The sequence below is a fragment of the Oncorhynchus tshawytscha genome, linkage group LG01 (assembly GCF_018296145.1).
Source record: "Oncorhynchus tshawytscha isolate Ot180627B linkage group LG01, Otsh_v2.0, whole genome shotgun sequence".
Taxonomy (NCBI): domain Eukaryota; kingdom Metazoa; phylum Chordata; class Actinopteri; order Salmoniformes; family Salmonidae; genus Oncorhynchus; species Oncorhynchus tshawytscha.
In genome coordinates, this window is record NC_056429.1 from 9,905,106 (window position 1) to 9,928,993 (window position 23,888).

Below are 23,888 nucleotides of genomic sequence, written 5' to 3' on the forward strand. Positions count from 1 at the left end.
CTCTCTGTATGGTAGCACCATTGTGTAGCCGGTGGGCAGCTAGCTTCCGTCCTCCTCTGGGTACATTGACTTCAATACAAAACCAACCTAGGAGGCTCATGGTTCTCACACCCTTCCATAGACTTACACAGGAATGTTAACAACTTCCGGAGGACATCCTCCAACCTATCAGAGTTCTTGCAGCATGAACTGACATGTTGTCCATCCAATCAAAGGATCAGAGAATGAATCTAGAACTGAAAGCATAATCTACAGATAGCTAGCACTGCATAACGTGTGGTGAGTAGTTGACGCCGAGAGAGAAAGGAGTTTAATAAATTAATTTCCCCTAAAATGAAGGAGATCAATATGTACACACACCTACTCATTCCAGGGTTTCTTTATTTGTACTATTTTCTACATTGTAGAATAATAGTGAAGACATCAGGACTATGAACACATATGGAATCATGTGTTCAACAAATCAAAATATATTTTATATTTGAGATTCTTCACAGTAGCCACCCTTTGCCTTGACAGCTTTGCACAATGTTGGTATTCTCTCAACCAGCTTCACCTGGAATGCTTTTCAAGTCTTGAAGGAGTTCCCACATATGTTGAGTACTTGTTGACTGCTTTTCCTTCACTCTGCGGTTCAACTCATCCAAAACCATCTCAATTGGGTTGAGGTTGGGTGATTGTGGAGGCCAGGTCATCTGAGGCAGCACTCCATCACTGTCCTTCTTGGCCAAATAGCCCTGACACAGACTGGAGATGCGTTGGGTCATTGTCCCGTTGAAAAACAAACGATCGTCCCACTAAACGCAAACCAGATGGGATGGCATATCGCTGCAGAATGCCATGGTAGACATACTGGTTAAATACTGGCGGTTCTCACGAGAGACAGTTTGATGGTTTAAGCTGGTTGAGAGAATGCCAAGAGTGTGCAAAGCTGTTATTAAGGCAAAGGGTGGCGATGTTGAAGAATCTCAAATACAAAATATATTTTGATTTGCTGAACACTTTTTTGGTTACTACATGATTCCATGTGTTATTTCATAGTTTTGATGTCTGATTCTACAATGTAGAAAATAATAAAAATAAAGAAAAACCCTGGAATGAATAGGTGTGTCCAAACGTTTGACTGGTACTGTATACATTTAATATTTTTCTCTTCTTCCACTTACTTAGCTAGCGAATGCAGCTAACTAGTTTAGCCTACTCAAACAAAGAGTGATGCTATGTTACCTAGCTGGCTATAACTATCCAACACAACAAACACTTCCAAGGTAAGCTTTTGGTTTTACATTTTTTTGCCAGCAGGGCCTGGTGGTGTAACTGCTAAACTGCTTGTTAACAGTACTGCATGACTGTAGCAGGTTTACTCAAGCATTAGTTCTATTAGCTGTGTTGACTATGATGTTACTTTAGCTAATATGGTGACAACGATGTAGGATGTGTGTAGCGGTTGTGGTTTGGCTTGGAAAGGTTTTTTGGCCTGGTCTCATACAGCTGATGTGTTGTGCATTGAAGTCCACAAGCAAAGGGAAAAAGGTGAGAAGAGCGTGCATAGATGCGAGAAGGAATACAGCGTGGCTGCTATGAAAGTAAAATGTGTTTACGTGTGATCAGGGGTGTTTTCATTCTGCAGATTCTGTTTAAAAGAGTTTCTTAAAAAGAGAAGCAATATAAACTCTTGTTTGCAACAGTGGGACTAATGATTACAGCCTAGATCAGAGATGCAGGCAAGAGTGTGCAAAGCGGTATTGAATGTCACCATCTGCGCATGTGTCACTGTCGGTCAGCTCAAATTTCTCGACCTGTGTCCAGCTACTTTCAGTCATAGGCTAGGTTGTAGCAACCTCATGATGGGAATAGGGAAAATGTCAATGTTACATTGGAATGGAATTTGAATGACAGCCATCCAATATGCTGTAAGAGAAATAATGCCGTGCTCATAAAAAAATAAAATAGAATCGTCCTCCCTCATCTTAAAGCCACATCGACCGCCACGGTTTTGACCATCCCAACGCTGCAGGCCTCCAGAAGCCCAAATTCCTGGCTGAAATAACAGTGTGTGATGTAAATGGGTCAGGTCTGTGACTGAGGCCTTGGAGACCAGTCCTGCTGCAGGCCACTCCGGCTGTAGAGTGCTCAGAGGGGCTACACGGAAAGGGAAAGTGTGTCACTCAGGACTGATAGAATTAACCACCAGAATGGTGACGTTAACATTTTTCATTAGAGGGCCCTGTTAGAATGCATCTGTCATGTCATACTTGCACGGTCTTACACAACTGGGGCCTATTCAGAAAGATGCAACACTCAGTATGTGAAGATAGAAATAGGTTGTATAGAGCTGGAATTATTCCCTATTCTGCATGACAGACAGTCATATCTGTTCTACGAAATATGTTCTGTGACATGTTAGATCCTCTTGGCCCCTACCATCTCCCTTTCCATTGCAGTTTGAACTTTCAACTTTCACCTCTCACCTGACTCCCAGGCAGACCAGCAGCTGGAACTTGCCCTCCTTTCCGATGTTCCGTGGTGAAGCGTTGATGGCGTTGGCATAGTGACACAGCGAGTCACATAGTTCTGTTGATTCACGCAAGTCACCCATCTGATCTGCAGTCTCCATGGAAACCACCACTTTCTCTGTGTGTGTGTGAAACAGAAGGACAGGGACCATGGAAATAGAGTGACTAATCATACACTAGAACGCTAGAAATTCAATTTCTATGACAAGATGATGCTGTTTACTGGGGGTACTAGGTGAATCATGCTGTGCTGCACTAACACACTGAATAATTAAACATTTAACTTGTAAAATTAGCCACTAGATGGAGACAAATTACATTACTACACAACACATTCTGTGCCCACACCCACACTTACCCACAAAGTCCCATATGAACACACTCCTTTGAAATAGGCGCGAGGACTTAAAGCCGTGGAGGAGGAACTGTTCCAGGGAGCGCACCAGCCCCCCCTCTCCACAGAGCAGAGCAGTCAGGTTCCCCCTCTGAAAGGAGAGGAGATAAGAGGAGAGGTTCAATGAGTCGCTAACTTGTAGAATATGGTTCTGGTTATACAGTTACAATGGTAGAGTTTAAAGAGCGACTGAATAAAAAAATAAAAAATAGCCTGTGGCATCGATATGAGTCAGAAACATTTATTCTAGTGTCAAAATTGACTACAAATAAATACAATTAATGGTAAGTAAGATAATTTTGGTCATAAAGCCAGGTCTCTTCCAAAACTGAAATGTGAGATTATTAGGGGGAAGAGTATGTCACGGAATGAAGGGTACGTAAACAGTTTTCCTTCGGTTGGGTGATCGTCAATTCAGAGAACAAGACATATTCGTAATTCCCAGGACACTGACCATGGTAAATTTGGTTCGACTTTGGATATCCCCATTGGGCTAGTTAGGGGCAATCAGTTGTCCCATTTATGTTGTGTAATATATTGACAGTCCCACATATAGGCCATCCAAAGTCAAACCAATTTTGCCATGGTTGCAGACCCGCCAGCTGAAGCCAATTGGCGAAAGAAGTTGGCTATCTTGCTAGCTAGCCTACTTCCAGACACAATACCTGGTTAGACTGTTTCAAGTTATCTAGAAGGGTGAGTGACTAACTGTATACTGTTTTTGCTGAGTGAATATACAAATGCTTCCCACGTGTGAACACACACACACACACACACACACACACACACAAAGCCCACCTTCAAGACCCAAATCTCATTCTCAGTTGCATTTCCCAATGAGGATGATTGAAAGCGAGGCTAAATCAGTAAATTCAGCCCCCCTTTAAAGATGCTACATCCCTTAAGCTGGACACAGCAGAACACTCAGACTGTGGAAGCAATCCTTAGGAAGACCACCAAAAACTCTGAAATCTCCATCCCTAACTACAACATTTTCAGACAAGATAGAATGGCCAAAGGGGGCGGTGTTGCTATCAACTGCAGAGATAGCCTGGAGAGTTCTGTCCTACTATCCAGGTCTGTACCCAAACAATTTGAACTTCAACTTCAAAAATCCACCTCTAAAAACAAGTCTCTCACCATTGCCGCTTGATATAGACCACCCTCTGCGCCCAGCTGTGCTCTGGACACCATATGTGAACTGATTGCCCCCATCTATCTTTCAGAACTCTGGCTGCTAGGTGACCTAAACTGGAACATGCTTAACACCCCAGCAATCATACAATCTAAGCTTGATGCCCTCAATCTCACACAAATTATCAATGAACCTACCAGGTATCACCACAAAGCCGAAAACACAGGCACCCTCATAGATATCATCCTAACCAACTTGCCCTCTAAATACACCTCTCCTGTTTACAACCAAGATCTCAGCGATCACTGCCTCATTGCCTGCATCCGTAATGGGTCTGCGACCAAACGACCACCCCTCATCACTGTCAAACGCTCCCTGAAATACTCCAGCGAGCAGGCCTTTCTAATCGACCTGGCCCGGGTATCCTGGGAGGAGATTGACCTCATCCCTTCTTTAAATGCCTTCCTCACCATCTTAAATAAGCATGCCCCGTTCAAGAAATGTAGAACCAGGAACAGATATAGCCCTTGGTCCACTCCAGACCTGACTGCCCTTAACCAACACAAAAACATCCTATGGCGTTCTGCATTAGCATCGAACAGCCCCCGTGACATGCAACTTTTCAGGGAAGCTAGAAACCAATATCCACAGGGAGTTAGAAAAGCCAAGCCTAGCTTTTTCAAGCAGAAATTTGCTTCCTGCAACAAACTCAAAAAAGTTCTGGGACACTAAAGTTCATGGAGAATAAGAACACCTCCTTCCAGCTTCCCACTGCACTGAGGATAGGAAACACTGTCACTACCGATAAATCCACTATAATTGAGAATTTCAATAACCAATTTTCTACGGCTGGCCATGCTTCCCACCTGGCTACCCAGTCAACAGCACTGCACCCCCTACAGCAACTTACCCAATCCTTCCCCATTTCACCTTCTCCCAAATCCAGTCAGCTGATGTTCTGAAAGAGCTGCAAAATCTGGACCCCTACATATCAGCCAGGCTAGACAATATGGACCCTTTCTAAAATGATCTGCAGAAATTTTTGCAACCCCTATTACTAGCCTGTTCAACCTCTCGTGTCGTCTGAGATTCCCAAAGATTGGAAAGCAGCTGCGGTCATCCCCCTCTTCAAAGGGGTGGGGACACTCTTGACCCAAACTGCTACAGACCTATATCTATCCTACCCTGCCTTTCTAAGGTCTTTGAAAGCCATGTTAACAAACAGATTACCGACCATTTCGAATCCCACCGCACCTTCTCCGCTATGCAATCTGGTTTCAGAGCTGTACATGTGTGTACCTCAGCCACGCTCAAGGTCCTAAATGATATCTTAACCGCCATCGATAAGAAACAATACTGTGCAGCCGTATTCGTTGACCTGGCCAAGGCTTTCGACTCTGTCAATTACCAAATCCTCATCGGCAGACTCGATAGCCTTGGTTTTTCAAATGATTGCCTCGCCTGGTTCACCAACTACTTCTCTGATAGAGTTCAGTGTGTCAAATTGGAGGGCCTGTCGTCCGGGCCTCTGGCAGTCTCTATGGGCGTGCCACAGGGTTAAATTCTTGGGCCGACTCTCTTCTCTGTATACATCAATGATGTTGCTCTTGCTGCTGGTGAGTCTCTGATCCACCTCTACGCAGACCACACCATTCTGTATACTTCTGGCCCTTCTTTGGACACTTAACAACCCTCCAGATGAGCTTCAATGCCATACAACTCTCCTTCAGTGGCCTCCAACTGCTCTTAAATACATGTATAACTAAATGCATGCTCTTCAACCGATCGCTCCCTGCACCTGCCCGCCCACCCAAGATCACTACTCTGGATGGTCCTGACTTAGGTATTTGTAGTTGTCCACATATTCTAGGTGTCTGGTTAGACTGTAAACTCTCCTTCCAGACTCAGATCAAACATCTCCAATCTAAAGTTAAATCTAGAATTGGCTTCCTATTTCACAACAAAGTATCCTTCACTCATGCTGCCAAACACACCCTCGTACAACTGATCATCCTACCGATCCTCGATGATGTCATTTACAAAATAGCCTCCAACACTCTACTCAACAAATTGGATGCAGTCTATCATAGTGCCATCCGTTTTGTCACCAAAGCCCCATATACTACCAACCACTGCGACCTGTATGCTTTCGTTGGCTGGCCCTCGCTTCATACTCGTCGCCAAACCCACTGACTCCAGGTCTACAAGACCCTGCTAGGTAAAGTCCCCCTTATCTCAGCTCACTGGTCACCATAGCAGCACCGACCTGTAGCACGCGCACCAGCTGGTACATCTCTCTGGTCACCCCGAAAACCAATTCTTCCTTTGGCCGCCTCTCCTTCCAGTTCTCTGCTGCCAATGACTGGAACGAACTACAAAAATCTCTGAAACTGGAAACACTTCTCTCCCTCACTAGCTTTAAGATCAGCTCACAGATTACTGCACCTGTACATAGCCCATCTATAATTTAGCCCAAACAACTACCTCTTCCCCTACTGTATTTATTTAGCTCCTTTGCACCCCATTATTTTATCTCTACTTTGCACATTCTTCCACTGCAAATCTACCATTCCAGTGTTTTACTTGCTATACTGTATTTACTTCACCACCATGGCTTTTTGCCTTTACCTCCCTTCTCTCACCTCATTTGCTCACATTGTATATAGACACATTTTTCTACTGTATGTTTGTTTTACTCCATGTGTAAGTCTGTTGTTGTATGTGTCGAACTGCTTTGCTTATATATATATATATATATATTTTTTTTTTTTTTTTTAATCACTGAAGTTTCTTCAGAAACCTTCCATCCGCATTCATTCAGTCATCCTTACAAATTAAGCAAATTAAGTTGTACAATTGTTGGACTGCAGTGTGGAGGAGTTGAATTATGGTTGCCACGGTGACAAACCTAAGCCCAGGGCGATATTATCTAGTACACTTCAGTTCCAGAGAAGGCGCTCAAAGCAACAGGATTCAGCTTTCCCTCCAGGTTCCAACAGTCTAAGATGAAATTAAAAACCAAATTCAAAAGCACTAGCTGTGACAGAATCTCCCAAAGCAGTGAGTGGTTTCTAGGAAGCTCTTATACATAATAATATATTTTCATGGATTTTAATTTACAATTCACTGAGGGGCTATGTGAATCTTCATGGCGCCTCTGCTACGGCAAGGAAAGGTCCTTTATTAAAGCTGATTGGTCGATGAATTATCCTGGGGGGAGAGATTAAGTGGTAACTGATAAAAACAGTGAGCTACTGTCTCCACAGGGCTGGGTTTTTTAAAGGGAGTTCAGACTAGGGATTTTAAAGAAGTCAGAGCAGGCTTTTAAAAGGTAAGGTCAGAACAGGCTTTTAAAAGGGGAGGTCAGGGCAGGCCATAGACTAGAGAAAAAAAGCCAGTCTGCCTTTAAACTGTGGGAGATTCTGCCTTGCAGAGCGAAGGTAGTGAATCGTGCTGATGATAACCTCTAGACACAGAGACTCATAGATCCAGACACAAACAGCAGCAGACAAAGGCCGAGAGGCTAAAGTCTCCTCTGCTCCCTCTATGTTCTGTGTTTGGAATCTCTCACACACAGCCTACCTCCTGCTCTGCTTTGTGGAAGTGCTTGACAAGGTTGTTCACTGCCTCCCTCGTATCCTCCTGCACCTGAGCAGAGGAGAGCTCTGAATGGAGGAGAGAGAAGGCGGGAAGGTGGGAGGTAGAGAGGTAGAACGGGAGAGAGGAATTTAGATGTGACGATGGACAATGGCATGAAAGACAGGGGAGGAAAGATGGAGCATTAAAAATAAGATATAGCAATGAATTACAGAAAATTTACATTTACTCATGACCATAGGAAAGATAAGATATTACACTTAATGGTTCATATAAAAAAAAGTGTAATATCTGTTTGTTTTTTTTAACTTTCCCTTCATAAAATTCCAGGTACAAACTGTTTCCAGGTGTAGATGCTCAGTAAATCTGACCCTCAGTGTGTGTCCATACATACTGTTGCTGCGGCTCAGAGACCCCAGACTCCCCGTGCGTCCGCTCTGTGGGGGTGAGCCCTGCTCTGGGGGAGTCCCCGTCCACCTCCCAGAATCCTCCTCTCCTCCGGGCGACACCAGCTGACCAATCAGCACCCTCTCCAGGCTTCCGTCGCCCACACCCTTCCCCAGCCAGCGGCCGCATGGGAACCTGGGAGGAGAGCGCAGGTAGAGAGATAAGAGGGTGAGAGGTTATATGTGAAACAGGGCAAAGGAGCAGTCAATTTTACATTTGTTAATTCAGAATTTTGAGGCAGGATCACGTTCATTAGGGACCAAACAGAAGGACAACCTGGGCTTGTCTAATCCGAAACACAAAATGTTCCTTTCCTGTGGCAGACGGTTTTAAAAGTGGTTTTCCGTTGTGTGCCCTAATAAACACAGCTTGTGTGAGTACAGAAATTAGAGCAACAGTAACTAACTTGGTGAGAAAAAAAAAAGTGTGCAGTGCAATGCAGATTTAACAGAAGAAACACCATATGTGTTTGTTACCTGTAGGTGTGTCCAGTGATCTCATTGTGCACAATCACACAGTCCACCAGACACTTAGCCAGCAGACCAGAGTTCTCCTGGCCCAACTGCAGGGTGCTCAGTCTGCCCAGGTTCTGACACTAACACACAGAGGGACAGACTAGAATAAGAACAGAGTGTGCCAGCATGCGTGTGCGTAGGTCTGTTTGATGGAGAATTCCTAAGCAGTAGCTTCCATCCGCTCCACCCAGCCCAGGTAAACCATGGGACTGAGCAGCTCACCTGGAAGATGATCTCCTGTGTGTTCTTGGGAATCTGTCTGACCCCGGAGTCACCCAGCTCGCCAGAAACACACACCCAGGGGTTGGACATTGTCATGGCAATGCTCAGCTTCTTCATGGGCGTTATGACAACACGGTACGGAATGCCTGAAGGGACAAGAGATGAGAACATTTACAATTGAGTCATTTAGCGACTTACAGGTAGTGACCACATTTCAGTGCAACGTTAGATGTTCATGGACTGTTAAAAAAGGTTGCTTTAGTTTAAACCAGCTAAGAATGTTTAGATCCCAGAACATTTCTGGCACATTAATGGTAACGTTCCTCTATCCAGAATGACAGTGTTCTTAAGACCATTCCTTCTTTAACACGTACCAGGAACGTTTTCAGAACTGCAGGGGGATGCTGACTTAAATGAAGATAATATAATGATATTGCAGAAACATTAACTAAAACTCTTCAATAACGTTAGAACACTCTCTCATACAACCAAATAGGAATTAGGAACCCAATGACATCATAGTAAAACTCCCTGTAGGATATTTTTTTAAACACACTCAAGTTGTGGTCTGATAATGATGGGGTCCCTGATTAGCCTGAGTACTAATCTCTTTAGCGAACATTCCATTCCACTCGTCATTGCCACAGACTGGCCATATGCAGCCGGATTTACGGCGCAGTTGCTGATTGGTAGTTGGAAACAACATTAATAGTTTCCATGAAAATGTGTAAGATTGTTGTTCTTAATATCTTCACTGTTCCCTGCTTGCTAAATTCATGCATCTCCACTGGCCTCTCTCTCGCTCTTCCATCCTCTCCCTATTCCTCATACAGCTCTTGAACCAGTAGCCTAGCCCAATGTGTCCCAGAAGTAGAAACATTGTTTGGTCACTTATTTTGAGAAAGAAAATAGATAATTATCCACACACACAAAACTCTTGCTCGCTGGACATACAGTAAAATAGTCTACAGCGTTCACAATGAACTGGCGGGGAAGTTTGAATGGAGAGAGCTTTTCTTTGATGTGATCCCATTGGCTGGTGGTAAAAATGCAATAAACAGGAATCCTCTGTTCTCCCAGCGCCCAATGTTAATGCTCCCAATGAAACATATGAATTAATTTAGGAAACGTTCTATCAGTCTAATTTGCATAAACATTGTGATTGGATGATAGCTGTGCGGGTTATCGAATCAGGATCACCAAACTTCTTCCGTTTGGTGCCGAATGAACACAGCCCTGTTGAATCTCCCAGACTTACTGATGGAGGTGAATTTGCGCGTGAAGCAGAGGTAGTCTACAGTGTTGAGCGACAGCAGGTGGAACAGAAACTGCTCCCTCTCCTCCTCACACAGCAGGAATGCATAAGGTTTATACAGCTGCCTGTAAGGAGAGGACAGAGGTTAACACACTCACAAATGAAGCATGCATCTGAAGAGTCATCGGTCTGTTACCCTTTTCACATTATCGTGCCGACCCCAACCGCGCCGGCTCAGATATTTTATTTTCACATTGTACTTTCCAGCACGATTCTAGCGACTATCCTGGATGTGCAACCAAGCCAGCTCAGTACAGCTTGGCTCTGCTCAGCTCAGTAGTGTGAAGAGGGTATATGTGATATGGGTGTGTACCTAATCAGGTCATGGTTGGCCAGGAGCAGTTTGAGGTGTTGTGAGAGCAGTTTCTTCTCCAGGGCCAAATGAATCCAGGCCCGGGCCTGACCCACTTCACAGAGATCCCCACTCATGGTCTGGACAAACCTGAGATGGTAAAACACATTCTGTTCTGTTTTCAAAGACAGCAGTTTGTTGGATTGGGTTGCTATCCTTTAGGAAAGCTGCTGGCCGTGGTTTCAAAACTCCCTGTAATTGACCATAGTTACCGGACTTTTCTGAAATGTTGGTTATTAAGAGGCAATTTTGGAAATCTATGGACACATGGTCCTTTATACTTTAAAGTATATATTTTTTTTTTATTCTTTTACATGTCCACTACTTTCTAGTAGATAGACCATGTGTTTCAAGAGAAAATAGCCTTCATGATAAAAACATCAACAATGACATCATTTCCACTGAAATCCACAACTTACAACTATAGATTCTTTCCACAACTGCCAAAACATTTACAACACAATATTGACATAGTAAAATAAATACAAATGTTAAAATGTTTAATTGTGAAACCCTTATATTAAAAACAGCAACAGTAATGGATTACATTTAAGATCATGTTTAACAGCTTTGTGAATCCACACATTACCTCATATCCTGTACAAAGGAGCCCTTCGGCGGTGGAAGCCCCTCCTCCAGCCTCCTGCTGTCCGACCCATTGGACACTGTAACCAGGAAGAGCGTGATTGGCAGATGTGATCCCCTCACAGAGCATACCTAGCAGACAAACTACTGTATTATCTGGTTAATGACTGGTGATGCAAGCAGACCAGACCAATAAAATAATACCAGATGGATATTACTGTACAACCTTCCTAATATCTACTGTCTCTAGCCTGGTCCAACATCTGTTTCTGCTGTATGTCTAATTCCGATGATCATTGTCATCACAAACAGATCTGGGATCAGATTAGTATGCGTCTACTCTGACCTGGACATTCGGCATTTGAAGGGGACTCCATCTTCTCCTCGTTGGCCTGGTAGTGGAGCAGGTGGGACCACAGAGCCGACCTCCCCTGGACGGTACAAACACAAATCAACAGCACTCACAAAAGTTTAGGGAAACATACATATACACATATTTAAGTGTATTGCAGCATGCAGATTGCTAATTTGATGCCACCATTGTTTTGTACTTCCCGGGGACAAAGTCATCATTAGGATGATTATTGCTAATTTGATGCCACCATTGTTTTGTACTTCCCGGGGACAAAGTCATCATTAGGATGATTATTGCTAATTTGCATGTCTGTTTGAATCCCGGGCTTCAGTGCACTCAGAAAGTATTCCCTTGACCCCCCCCAGCCCCATCTTCACACAATACCCCATAATGACAAAAGTATGGGGGTCATTGTCCTGTTGGAAAGTAAATCTTCGCCCCAGTCTAAGGTTATTTGCACTGAAGCAGGTTCTCATCAAGGATTTGCCTGTATTTGGCTCCATTCATTGTTCCCTCTATCCTTAACAGTCTCCCAGTCGCTGCTGATGAAAAGCATCCCCATAGCATGATGCTGCCTCCACCATGCTTCACGGTAGGGATGGTGTTAAGACGGATGATGAGCTGTGCCTTGTTCTCTCTAGACAAAGCACTTTGCATTCAGGCCAAAGAGTTACCTTTTTGTCTCATCAGACCACAGAATATTTTGTGTTATGCTCGTAGTCTTTCACATGCCTTTTTCCAAACTCCAGGCGTGTGGTCATGTGCCTTTATCTCAGGAGTGGCTTCCGTCTGGACACGCTCCCATTAAGCCCAGAGTGGTGAAGTGCTGTAGAGACTTGTCCTTCTGGCAGGTTCTCCCATCTCAGCCAAGGAACTCTGTAGTTCTGTCAGAGTGGTCATTGGGTTCCTGGTCACCTCCCTGACCAAGGTCCTTCTTGCCTGGTTGCTCAGTTTGGTCGGACGGCCAGCTCTAGGCAGTCTGGGTAGTTACAGATTTTTTTTTTTCTTCCTCATGATGGAGACCACTGTGCTGTTGGAAACATTCCACACTCTAGAAATTGTTTAATACCCTTCCCCAGATATATGCCTCATTACAATTCTCTCTCGGAGATCTACGGACGGTTCCTTGGACTTCATGGTATAGTTTCTGCTCTGACATGCACTGTCAACTGTGGGACCTTATCTATAGGCAGGTGTGTGTTTTTCATGTTCAAAAAATGTAATTGGCCACAGTTGGACTCCAAATTAAGTTATAGTGACATCAAGGATGATCAAAGGAAAATTGGATGCACCCAAGAGCAATTTGGAGTGTCATGGCAAAGGAGTGTGAATTTATTTTCAATCAATTTGTAACATTTCGAAAAACATGTTGTTTTCACTTTGCCATTATGGGGTATTGTGCCTAAATCGGTGAGAAAAAAAACTATTTAATCCATTTTGAATTCAGGCTGTAATGTGGAATAAGTCAAGGGGTATGAATACTTTTTGCCGTCCGTCTGCCTGCCCGTCCATGCGACTAACCTGTTTGAGCTGTAGCCCGTGGCCCCAGGTCCTCTCCAGCAGGTCACAGAGGCTGTGGATCAGTCTATTCTCCTGCAGGCCTGTAATATTGGCCTCGCCCCGTCCCAGCTCCACACTCTCCTTCCCCATCCTTTCCATCAGCATATGCCTGGTCTGCACCCACACAGAGACACACAATCAGGGTTACATCATAATTCTAACACCTTTCTCCTAACGTGTGCACTTGCACACACTCAGTAATGGATTTCAGGGTTTTAAATCCATGACAAGGAGTGTGTAAGGGCATAGACAGCTTGGCTGACAAAGTCACAAAAATAAAGTCATCAACAGGGCCGGAAGCTGAACGGTATGATTGTGGACGGTCAGATAGTTAGCAACAATGACAAGACGCTGCCAAGTGGGGAATTCTAGGTGGCTCGTTTCAGCTCGTCGTATCTTGTTATTGATACCATGTCTTTGTTTAGAGGTGTTTTGACTGATTTCATGTCAATGCTAATATGGCTAATTCGCTAGCTAGCTAACCACTGACGTATTTGAGACAACAAATGCTCATTGTACCTACCTGGTCCTACCTATAGTTTATATATTGACACCATATGGATTTGAATGAAAAGCATTTGAATAAAAATGAAAAGGTGAAAGTAAGAAGTGAAAATAATAAAAAAATAGGCTACATGTCATATTAAAACAGCATTTAAACACTAAATAGGTCAGGAGCCTACGGAGTAACGAAAATTAATTATTTAGGTTATATTATTTCTATTATTTCAAGGCTATAGCCTACAAAAACATTGTGAAGCATTTGCGAGTGCAACACTAGGCTGGTAGGGACATAAAGCTAATTTAAACACGTCGTTGTATAAAATCCTTAGTCTATAAATTGAGCATATAGCCTGTGACTTAGAATGAAATACAAATTAAACGAAAAATTACTTAGTAATTTAATTCATTTTTAGAAACAGGAGTTTGGCCAGTCTCTGGATTCAGGCTCATGTGATGGTGCCTGGAGAGCAGGCCATGAGCAGATCATATCCTGTCCACACTTGCAGAACCACTGGGGATGCTAAACACCCTTTAGGCCACTCTTTTCTTGTTCCTATATGTAGGCCTAAAGGTTTTTAGGCAAAATAACCCAATCAAAACGGAAATCTCCTTGAACATCGTCCTTTACTTGTGGATGTTTAATGTAATGTAGTGTATAACTACCATATCCCACGTGTAAAACAATGGCATCCGGTCTGTAACCTAACAGTTTAGCACCATAACAGCAGGTAGAATCCGGTCTGTAACCTAATAGTTTAGCACCATAACAGCAGGTAGAATCCGGTCTGTAACCTAATAGTTTAGCACCATAACAGCAGGTAGCATCCAGTCTGTAACCTAATAGTTTAGCACCATAACAGCAGGTAGCATCCGGTCTGTAACCTAATAGTTTAGCACCATAACAGCAGGTAGCATCCAGTCTGTAACCTAATAGTTTAGCACCATAACAGCAGGTAGCATCCGGTCTGTAACCTAATAGTTTAGCACCATAACAGCAGGTAGGTAGAATAACAGCAGGTCTGTAACCTAATAGTTTAGCACCATAACAGCAGGTAGAATCCGGTCTGTAACCTAACAGTTTAGCACCAGTAACAGCAGTAGCACCATCAGCAGGTAGAATCAGTCTGTAACCATAACAGCAGGTAGCATCCAGTTTAGTTTAGCACCATAACAGCAGGTAGCATCCAGTCTGTAACCTAATAGTTTAGCACCATAACAGCAGGTAGCATCCGGTCTGTAACCTAATAGTTTAGCACCATAACAGCAGGTAGCATCCAGTCTGTAACCTAATAGTTTAGCACCATAACAGCAGGTAGCATCCAGGACTTATGTTTCGAACACACCGACAGCGTTATTTCATTTTGGGCCACCAGAATGATTCATTTCCAGTGAAACGCTGCGTTTGCCTCCCAACAATGCATTGCAGAGGCAGTTGCAGTACGTTCGGCGTGGTGCATACTGTTAGCAGTTGATGTTACTCTCCAATAACAGACCCCAAAGCAAATCAGGGGGAGGAAAATAGGTTTATTCAAAGAGGACATAGCATGCAGGGAGGTAGATGGTCATGCTCCCTGCCCTCAGTGATTATCCCCACAGAACAAAGAAACAGGATGTCATTTATAACCCCCCACCCTAGCCTGACCAATTAGAAGTCCTTGCAGTCCAACTGGGCCAATTACCAAATAACAAGTGTGCTGCTCCAGACTCAGACCAATGAAAACATAGCACACCTAGCTATGAGATCAGGACTGACATTCTAAACAGATGTTGAACTGAAAATCAACTGTTTCCATTGATTGTTATTTCTAGTCTTCTCCGTTGTGTATTTATCTTCAACAGGTTCTTAAAATACGTTGGATTTATAGAACGTAGGCGTCAAACTGTATTCGTAGACAGCAAAATCGCTGTTGGTGTGTTCGAAGCCTTACACATAACAGCGGACACTACATCACCACACTCCCTCTCTTGGTCCTTATCTTGATTTAGAACCTGTGTGTTGTATAGGTTTCTTTATGAAAATATTTAGCTTACTGCATGACAGTAGCTACAGCAAGGGGCTACAAATGCATGCTGGGGCAGGGATGCCCTGAGCTCCTGAATTGAGCACAACTGGAGCGGGTGAGAAGACAGACGCTCCAGCCTTTGGGAATCTCGCTCCAGTCAAATTGGGCACGCTCCTCTCACATACTCTGCCCTGGGTGCACGTTTTGGTTTTTGCCCTAACACTACACAGCCGATTCAAATAATCAAAGCTTGATGATGAGTTGGTTATTTGAAACCTATTGCGAGGGCAAAAACCAAACCATGCACCCAGTGGGGGACCCAGGACAGACTGAGAATCGCTGCAATAAACTACAGGTATTACACATCTTGACACTGCTTCCATCTTGAGGAGAGAATAACAGCACCCACACATTGGTTACCTCTGAAATGGCATCCTTTTCCCAATATAGTGCACTACTGAGGCTTTAGGCAAAAGTGGTAAACTATATAGGGAAAAGGGTGCCAATTTGGGACACAGACAACCATTCGATTTTTAATATGCTGTCTTTACAATCCGTTGCCAACTGGCGATTGACACGAAAATTCAGAACAGACTATGGGAGGAGCACAGTACTACATAGAGCCATGGAACTATCAGGTAACTGATGCCAGCAGTAGAATCAGGTAAAAATACCCCTTATGGAACAGCGGGGACTGTGAAGAGACACACAAATCTAAGATAAATCCATTTTACATCTCACTAAGATGTTTGGTGCAGTATTTATCAATATAACAATTCGCATGAAAACAAGTTGTCTCTTATTGAATCCCTACTGTTGACCAATCACTGACAAAGGGGTGTAGACTTCTGCCCCGAATAGGCTGGCCTCGCGAAGAAAAAAAAAAGTGCCCGAACAGCTGAATAAGTCCAAAACTAACAAAAACATCAAAATGTCATCATAATATCTACACAAACTCTACTGGCTGGGAAGTATTCGGATGCCTTAAGGAGACCCCTTACCTTCACACGACACTCCCTCAGCAGCCCCTCCACGAACCCACGCTGGGTTTGAGTGACAGCTGAGGGGGAGGGGTCAAGCAGCTTAGACTGGCATAGGATCCTCCTCCCCGGAGAGAACTTCTTTTGGATGAACACAGAGAACAACAGACAATCAGACAATACTAAAGTTGATTCTGAAAACAGCCAATAACTCCTTTCCTGGCCTAGCCCCTACCCATCCTGGGTTTGTAGATCAGACAGAAACAGAGGCACTACCTGGACTTGTTCAATAAGGCACATTTTATTTCCCCCGTTACAAATCGTTGTTTTATAAATGTTTTCCATTGTGTGCCCTTATGAACACGGCCCAGAAGGCAGAATGGTGTTCACACAAAGAAAGGTAAAGGCATTACAATATTGTTTACATCAGGTATGGGAAACGGCTAGAGGTAGATTTTGGACTATATAACTAAAGCAGGCATTTACCTCTCTCTGGTCATTGTCCAGTCCTGAGGTGGTCTCAGTGGTCACTGGTCTCTTAGGGATGTAACGACTTGACCACCTGCACAGAAACAATGTACGGTGTGTGTTTGTGTAGATAATTTGTGTGTTTAGGTAATTGTTGTGTACGTGTGTATATATGGGCGTGTGTTACTTACTTGTTGGTGTGGTGTCCCTGTGCCAATACATCAGCCTGTAGCCTGGGGAAGCAGCCCTGTTGGTGTCGGCCCTGGCCAATCCTCATGTCCAACAGGTGGGGGTGGATGGCCGTGTGGTCAGCCTTAAGCAGCCTGCGCTCCATGGCCTGGACTGGGAACCAGAGGATAATAGAGGTGGGCGATGTGAGTGGGGCCTACTGGAGAAGGCTGTAGGAGAGGCAGCCTCTAGTAACCTTTTCACACTAGTGTGCTGACCCAAGCCATACTGTGCTGCCTGATATTTTCCTGTCACATAGAGGCAATTCCATGATAACGGAATTACGCCGAATACCCATTGTCATTTCCAGGAACTATGCTGGATATGGAACCAGGCCAGCGCAGTAATAACAGCCATTTAGCAGACTCCGTTATCCAAAGCAACTTATATTCATGTATTTTTGTATGGGGTTGCCCCAGCGGGAATCAAACCCACAATCCAGGCATTGCAAGTGCCATGCTCTACCAATTGAGCCATACAGGACTCTCAATAGTGTACTTTCTACATCATGTTCATTTCTAAATTCTCATTCCTCTGCAGTCCGACATCGAAGGACCATTTGAATAAGCCTCCTTTCACATCCAGAGTTGTAGATACAACGTCATACTGCATGTCTAATCTGGAAAGCTCTTTGTGCAGAAACAAGGTCATGTGTTGTTGTCGTGATGTGGAAGTGGATCCCTATCTGGTTTGCTTTAAAAATGCCACATTGCTGGGAAACACGGAGGGAGAGGAACTATTAATACAGAGACTGGAGCAGACTTTGTGGTGCAGTCTCTGCAGAGCGCTTGGCAGAACTTCAAAGCTTAGAGTCTCATTATAGGGACACAATGTACTGTTTTCCTCCTCATGTGCTACTTACCCCCCACCCCTCCAATCCTCCACTCCTCTAGTATTCCCCGTCGCCTTCTCCCCCATTCATCTTTTTATACCTCTTACCATCAATGCCTCTTATTCCCTTCTCTCTCACTTTCTCCCCCTCTCGTGTCTACCTTTTCATTCTCTCAGATTGATACTGAACTCCCTTTCCCCAGAACGGAATATTCCCCTCTCATGCTCTGGTATTCTACATTCTACATTCTACGGTGCTCTGGCAAAGTTTTCCCTCCTTTGTTTCTCTCTTCAGTGGAACTGAGGGAATATAGGGAGTAGAAAGAATGAAAATGACATGACACACATGACAATGTGTGTTCTGTGGTTTTGGAGACGCTAATCCCTGCCTCCCAATGCCCTCCGTGCAAGGGGTCCCCAGTTTCCTTGAGGGGGAGGGTCGGGGGGCCGGAGCATAGTCAAATAATTTTTACACTGCAAATTGACAGCAAGACCCCCAAACATACATAGTATTTGACAAACAGAATTTCAGTATTTTTTTGCTCAGAAAACGTGGGGGCCGAATAGAATCACCCACAGGCCACTTATTGGAGAACCCTGCTCTATGCTTTGGACAAAGGACAAACAGAACATGTTCATCAGGCAACGAAACCCCCCCAAAAAAGTGGCCTGAAACAGTGATCTAAACTTGTCCAATAAGAAGCACTCATTGTGGTGTACAACAGTTCTCTTTATTCTGTTGTGTTCCCTAACAACCACATGCAGTAATAATGGGAAATATTGAATGAGTACTACTGTAGCACCCCCTGAATCCAGTTTCCCCTGAACCCACCTGACTCATGGAGCACTGTGCACTTCCTGTAGAGCCGGTTACCAGGATCGTCCTCCAACGTGTTGTAGAGGCGCTCCCTCTCCAAGCGCCTGTCGAACACGCGCTGCAGTGGCTCCCGGTCTGCCCAGCGAGACAACACCTTGCTGTCTACGAACGATGAAAACATGGCCGTCTCCAGGAACCGAGACAGGAAGTGTAGGTGTGTGGCGGGCTGCGCCGACAGGAAAGAGCCCTGGGGATAGACAAACTCACTTAAAATCACTAACAGTGGTAGAATATTGCTTGTATCCTGAATGACAGCTTCCTGTCCATGCATGTTGGATTAATGACTAAAGGAGTAGGCTATGGATAGGAGAGTCTATGGTATTCATTCAGTGAATGATTGTTGATCGATCTTCATTACCTTATCAAAGTTGCTCGTTCCTTCACGGTTGCCCAGCCAGGACTCCAGGTCGGGAGCGCTGTGGATCACAAACTCTTCGTACCTCCCGAAAATGGAGGTGAAACGCCCCGCGAACACCTCCCTCAGCTGCACGTTCATCTTGGCTGCCTTCAGCTCCTCCTCTTCTTCCTCAAACGCCCGTCCCAGCGTCTTCCCTCCCGCCATCCCCCCTCCTCCACACCTCCTGGCCAGTGCCTGCAGTCGTTCCAGCACGGCCAACTCCTCCCCTCCCAGGTTCCCGTTGCGCCGGTCTTCCATCAGGTCCTCCAGGACGAGGCTGCTGAGGCAGGGGGGAGCGGCAGGGGCGGGCTTGGTGGTTGTAGAGCCCCCGTATGGCTGGAGGCCGAAGCGCAGCAGCACCTCGTTCACTTCCTGGATGAGCTCCAGCTGGTCTGGGAAGAGGGGCAGGTCCTCGGGTGGATCCACACGGTGATTGTCAATGTCCACGAAGCACAGATTGGACTGGAGAGGGGAATGGGAAGACAACAGTAAATGTAAAAATCTGTTTAACTATCATTATCAAATAAAGGGACCTTTCCAAAGTGTGCACATGCAAACTCCCCATCATGGACTTAGCAGTTAAGGGTTGGCTGGAGGGAGTTTCCATCATTGCTAAATCTCAGACAGAGAGTGTGCAAGTGCACACTTTGGGAGAAGGCTGCGGAATCCTTGTTAGAATATTCAAAAAGGGAACACAGACCCATCCTGGCAGAGTGGCACAACAAGCAGGTCTTCTTCATGTAGATAATTCTGTACAGAGGTCATCACCACTGATAACATTAGGGCCAAGTATGCAAACTTCCCATTAAGATCAGAGATTTAACTACGCTCGTTGACGTTAGAACACAATTAGATGTACATATCCTGGTCCCATAGGTCTTTGTGCTGTATAGCCAACTCTGTCCAAACAGATCTGGGACTATCACCTCATTCACAGACACACATTTTTTTATAAATGCAAAACCAGTCAGAAAAATGAGTCGACCTCTGGAGAGAAGCCGAGCAGGCACTAGCCTGGCACATAGAACTACGTCAGACACTGACACCAAACCCTATTCAACAGGATTGACAGTGTGCTCTGCAGGAAGTTTTTTTTTTTTTAACCCCATGTGATGACCGATTCACACAGACGACCATTTGTTTACAATTCTACTTTAAAGGCCCACTCCTCAACTTGAAAAACAACAAGACCGTGATATTCTTTAAGAACGGGCATGAACAATGGGTATCATTCATTTAAGTTGTCAAACATATCGTAGAATAAGCCTTTAAAGGGTGATGTGATTCAAATGCGTCCCTGCTCCTCTTCTCATGGGAAAGGCGACAAACCCTCTATGATAACCCCCCACCTCGCAGTATGGTGACCCCCACCTCGCAGTATGGTGACCCCCACCTCGCAGTATGGTGACCCAATTCACCATGACAAAATCTGAGAACATTCCACTGTGATGCATCAGCTAAATTCCATTAAAACAAATCTGTGCCTTGTCTTCGGATAAGGATACAGAAAAAAAATATTATTCCATCCTGCTGGAAGGATGGAACTACAAGGAGAGGGTTGTATATAAATAAAAAAACAATAGGACACGCTCTAGATGCATTCTGCCATCTGCATTGCTACCTACCATGTTACCCTTATCCTCTCAAGCACACCCAGAAATAAAGTGGGCAATTCTTAAACCCTGTTAATTATTCACGTTGTCCGATTTCTCTGGAAATGTGATGCCCGGTGCCTTCCTCCTCCCACCGTCGCCCACGGCTCAGCACTCTCCTTCTACTGGTGTATTTATGGGACAACTCTACCACTTCAAAGAAAACTCCTTGCGTTGGATCCTAAATGGCATCCTATTCCCCTACATAGAGCCCTATGGGTCCTGGTCAAAAGTAGTGCACTATATAGGGAATAGGACCTCATTTGGGATGCACAACCCTAGCAAAACGCTTATACAGCATGGTGTGATTTGGGGAGAAGTGTAGGAGATCGCCTGAGGAGATGTGTGAATCTCTATATTTCGTCAGCACCGGAGAGCAGGGGGATATTAATATGCAACCAGAATAGGATTCATTTGTACAGGCACTGCAAGAATGCAGTAAATGTTACAAGGCTCTTTAACCGTCCATTACAAGGCTCTTTAACCGTCCGTTACAAGGCTCTTTAACCGTTCGTTACAAGGCTCTTTAACCGTCCGTTACAACGCGTACTGGAATGCCCGTTATTAGAATGACTGAGTGTACATTAGACTGCTAGAAACCATGTTGGAATGTTTTGCAAGGTCAGTGAATGCCTGTCAAAATGTGTATCACAATGCCTACTGGAAAGCTATAGAGAATGTGAATTAAAATGCTTCTAATTCCATGTGGTAAAGCCAATTTAAAAAATGGGATTCAATAGTGGATTTAAAACGCACTAGGTATATGGATTCAGCAACCTCCCATTCTTAATAGAGAAATATGAACTTAGGAATGAGTGGCAACATCGTTTGTCCTACTGCATCGCAAGTGCAATACATTTATCACTCCTTCTTGGTCAGGTGGTTATTAAAGAAGAGAATGTGTTCACAATAAGTCAACTGGTTAAATAAAGCCATTTTGAGGATTAAAGTGCCATTACATGGCTACATTCCCAAACACAGATGATAAGTGCCATGCCATACTAATACTGTACCTCATTGGACAGCTCCAGAGTGGAGCGTTGGGCACCGTCCCTCCTCTGGATACCCATGAGGAAGGGCACTGGTGCATCCAGGAGGTGGTGCAGGGGAGCGGGCAGGATGGGCAGGTAGATATGCTGCCACTGGAACGGGAACAGCAGGGTGGTGATGCCCTCTGCCACAGTCATCAACCGCTGGTAGTCTGGAGACAGAGAGATGGAAAGACGGAGGGAATTGGACCGCAGGTGTACTAATGTGTTGCATTGTTGTTAAGTTGTTGTCGTCAACCTTTTGATAGTGTGGGAGACCGAGACGGAGGGGGAAGATTTTAAATTGTTGCTGATTTGGAGGAATTTGACCTTGGTGGTACTCATTACATGGACACATGTGTTGCATTGTTGTGGTGAAGTTTTAGTTACGATTAGGTTGTGGTCTGAATCTCAAAAGTGTGCACTCATACAGTCACCACCATGGACTAGTGTTGGGTTTCCAAACCCCAGTCCTCCAGCACCCCGAATAGCACACGTTGTTGTAGCCCCAGAGAAACTCATCTGAGGGCTTGATTATTAGTTGAATCAGGGGTTTGTCTGGGGCTACAACAACGTGTACTGTTCAGGGTACAACTCCAGTACCGATCTAATACGTTAAAGTGCATGATGGGAATTGAACATGTTTAGAGTGAAGGTTAGAAGGAAAAAAAAAAAAACCTAGGTTGTTGATCTTTCAGCAAACGCTGCCTGGTCCTTTGGTCCTCACCTTGTGAGTAAAGCAGGATCTGGGTCTCCAGCAGCACAGAGGTAAGCAGTCTCACCAGGTTCTCCACCCCCAGCAGAGAGAAGGCCTCTCCCAGTGGGTAGTCCCCCAGCGGGAGCTCCTCTGGGCCGGGCTGCTGGCACACGATGGGCCCCTGGACCCCGTGGAACCGGAGCGACCGACCAGGCGGCGGCGCGGGCACCTCATACAGGATGTTGTGGATGTAGCTCTCTAGGGGCAGCGGCGGGGCGGCGTACGATGTCACCGCCTGGTGCAGCTGGGACAGGAAGTGGCGGGCGGCGAGGAGGAAGGGGAGGGGCGTCAGGAGGCAGAGGGCCTTGGAGACATACAGGGTGTCCCGGGCTGGTTGGAAGGAACCCACTGTGCAGCCCAAATAAGCCAACAGGGGACGCTCTGCCATGGAAGCAGCATCCGACTCGTCCAGGCTGCTCACCAGAGAGTCCATGCTGGATGTGGAGGGGGAGGAGGCGGAGGAGGTAGAGCGGGATGAAGAAGAGGTGGAGTGATGCTCGACGTGGTGCATCTGATGGAGGGTCTGCATCGCCGCGGTGATCTGGGCGCTCGTCACCTCCTCGTAGTACATGTGCACAAAGCCGTAGGAGTGTGTGCCGTCATCCCGAGCGACCGTGAAGGAGTGGAAGTGGGAGTCGCGGCTGTCCGTCTGACTACGGAATGACAAGCCTCGTGGCATGCAGAGCTGGGGAAAGAGAGAGATGAGGATGGAGTATCAAGAGAGATGGAAAAAAAAAACATTTAAGATGAGTGAGAGGAAGGAGGATGAAGAGGTGGTGAAGAGGGAAAATACAGAAAGAATTACTTTAATAACATGTTCTTTTATCAAACACACAAGGAATTATGGACAAGGACGAGGGGTCAAATCATTCTGAAGAGACTCCATTCTGACAAATAACATTGAAGATAAGCGGGGGGTTTAAAGAAAGAGGGCCCTTATTTGCCTCCCGAGTGGAGCAGCTGTCTCAGGCACTACATCACAGTACTTCACAGACCCGATTTCGGTCCCGGACTGTCACGGCCGGCCGCGACCGGGAGACCCATGAGCCGACACACAAGTTGTGTAAAAGTCGTTCAAATAAAGGACAAAGGGGTCTTGTTTGTGGAGAGAGTCAGAGCTGAGTGTGGCTCCATGAAAAGGTGCTCTATCCATCTGTTACAAAGTACTTC

The 23,888-nt window shown here is 45.1% G+C and overlaps 1 protein-coding gene across 1 annotated transcript in view; it reads right to left on the minus strand.

The window, feature by feature from the left end:
* LOC112218337 (DENN domain-containing protein 5B) overlaps positions 1-23,888 on the minus strand; it is a 39,569-nt gene that overhangs the window by 3,441 nt on the left and 12,240 nt on the right. The window contains exons 3-20 of the mRNA XM_024379043.2: positions 22,689-23,403; positions 21,947-22,134; positions 19,243-19,743; positions 18,840-19,071; positions 17,140-17,290; positions 16,967-17,042; positions 16,502-16,621; positions 12,955-13,107; positions 11,425-11,509; positions 11,083-11,158; positions 10,455-10,583; positions 10,085-10,206; positions 8,827-8,972; positions 8,566-8,684; positions 8,037-8,224; positions 7,628-7,710; positions 2,875-3,001; positions 2,472-2,634 (exon numbers count right to left, since the gene is read on the minus strand). Of these exons, the coding sequence (XP_024234811.1) occupies positions 2,472-2,634; positions 2,875-3,001; positions 7,628-7,710; positions 8,037-8,224; positions 8,566-8,684; positions 8,827-8,972; positions 10,085-10,206; positions 10,455-10,583; positions 11,083-11,158; positions 11,425-11,509; positions 12,955-13,107; positions 16,502-16,621; positions 16,967-17,042; positions 17,140-17,290; positions 18,840-19,071; positions 19,243-19,743; positions 21,947-22,134; positions 22,689-23,403 (3,374 nt within the window). The remainder of the gene's footprint in view (positions 1-2,471; positions 2,635-2,874; positions 3,002-7,627; positions 7,711-8,036; positions 8,225-8,565; positions 8,685-8,826; positions 8,973-10,084; positions 10,207-10,454; positions 10,584-11,082; positions 11,159-11,424; positions 11,510-12,954; positions 13,108-16,501; positions 16,622-16,966; positions 17,043-17,139; positions 17,291-18,839; positions 19,072-19,242; positions 19,744-21,946; positions 22,135-22,688; positions 23,404-23,888) is intronic.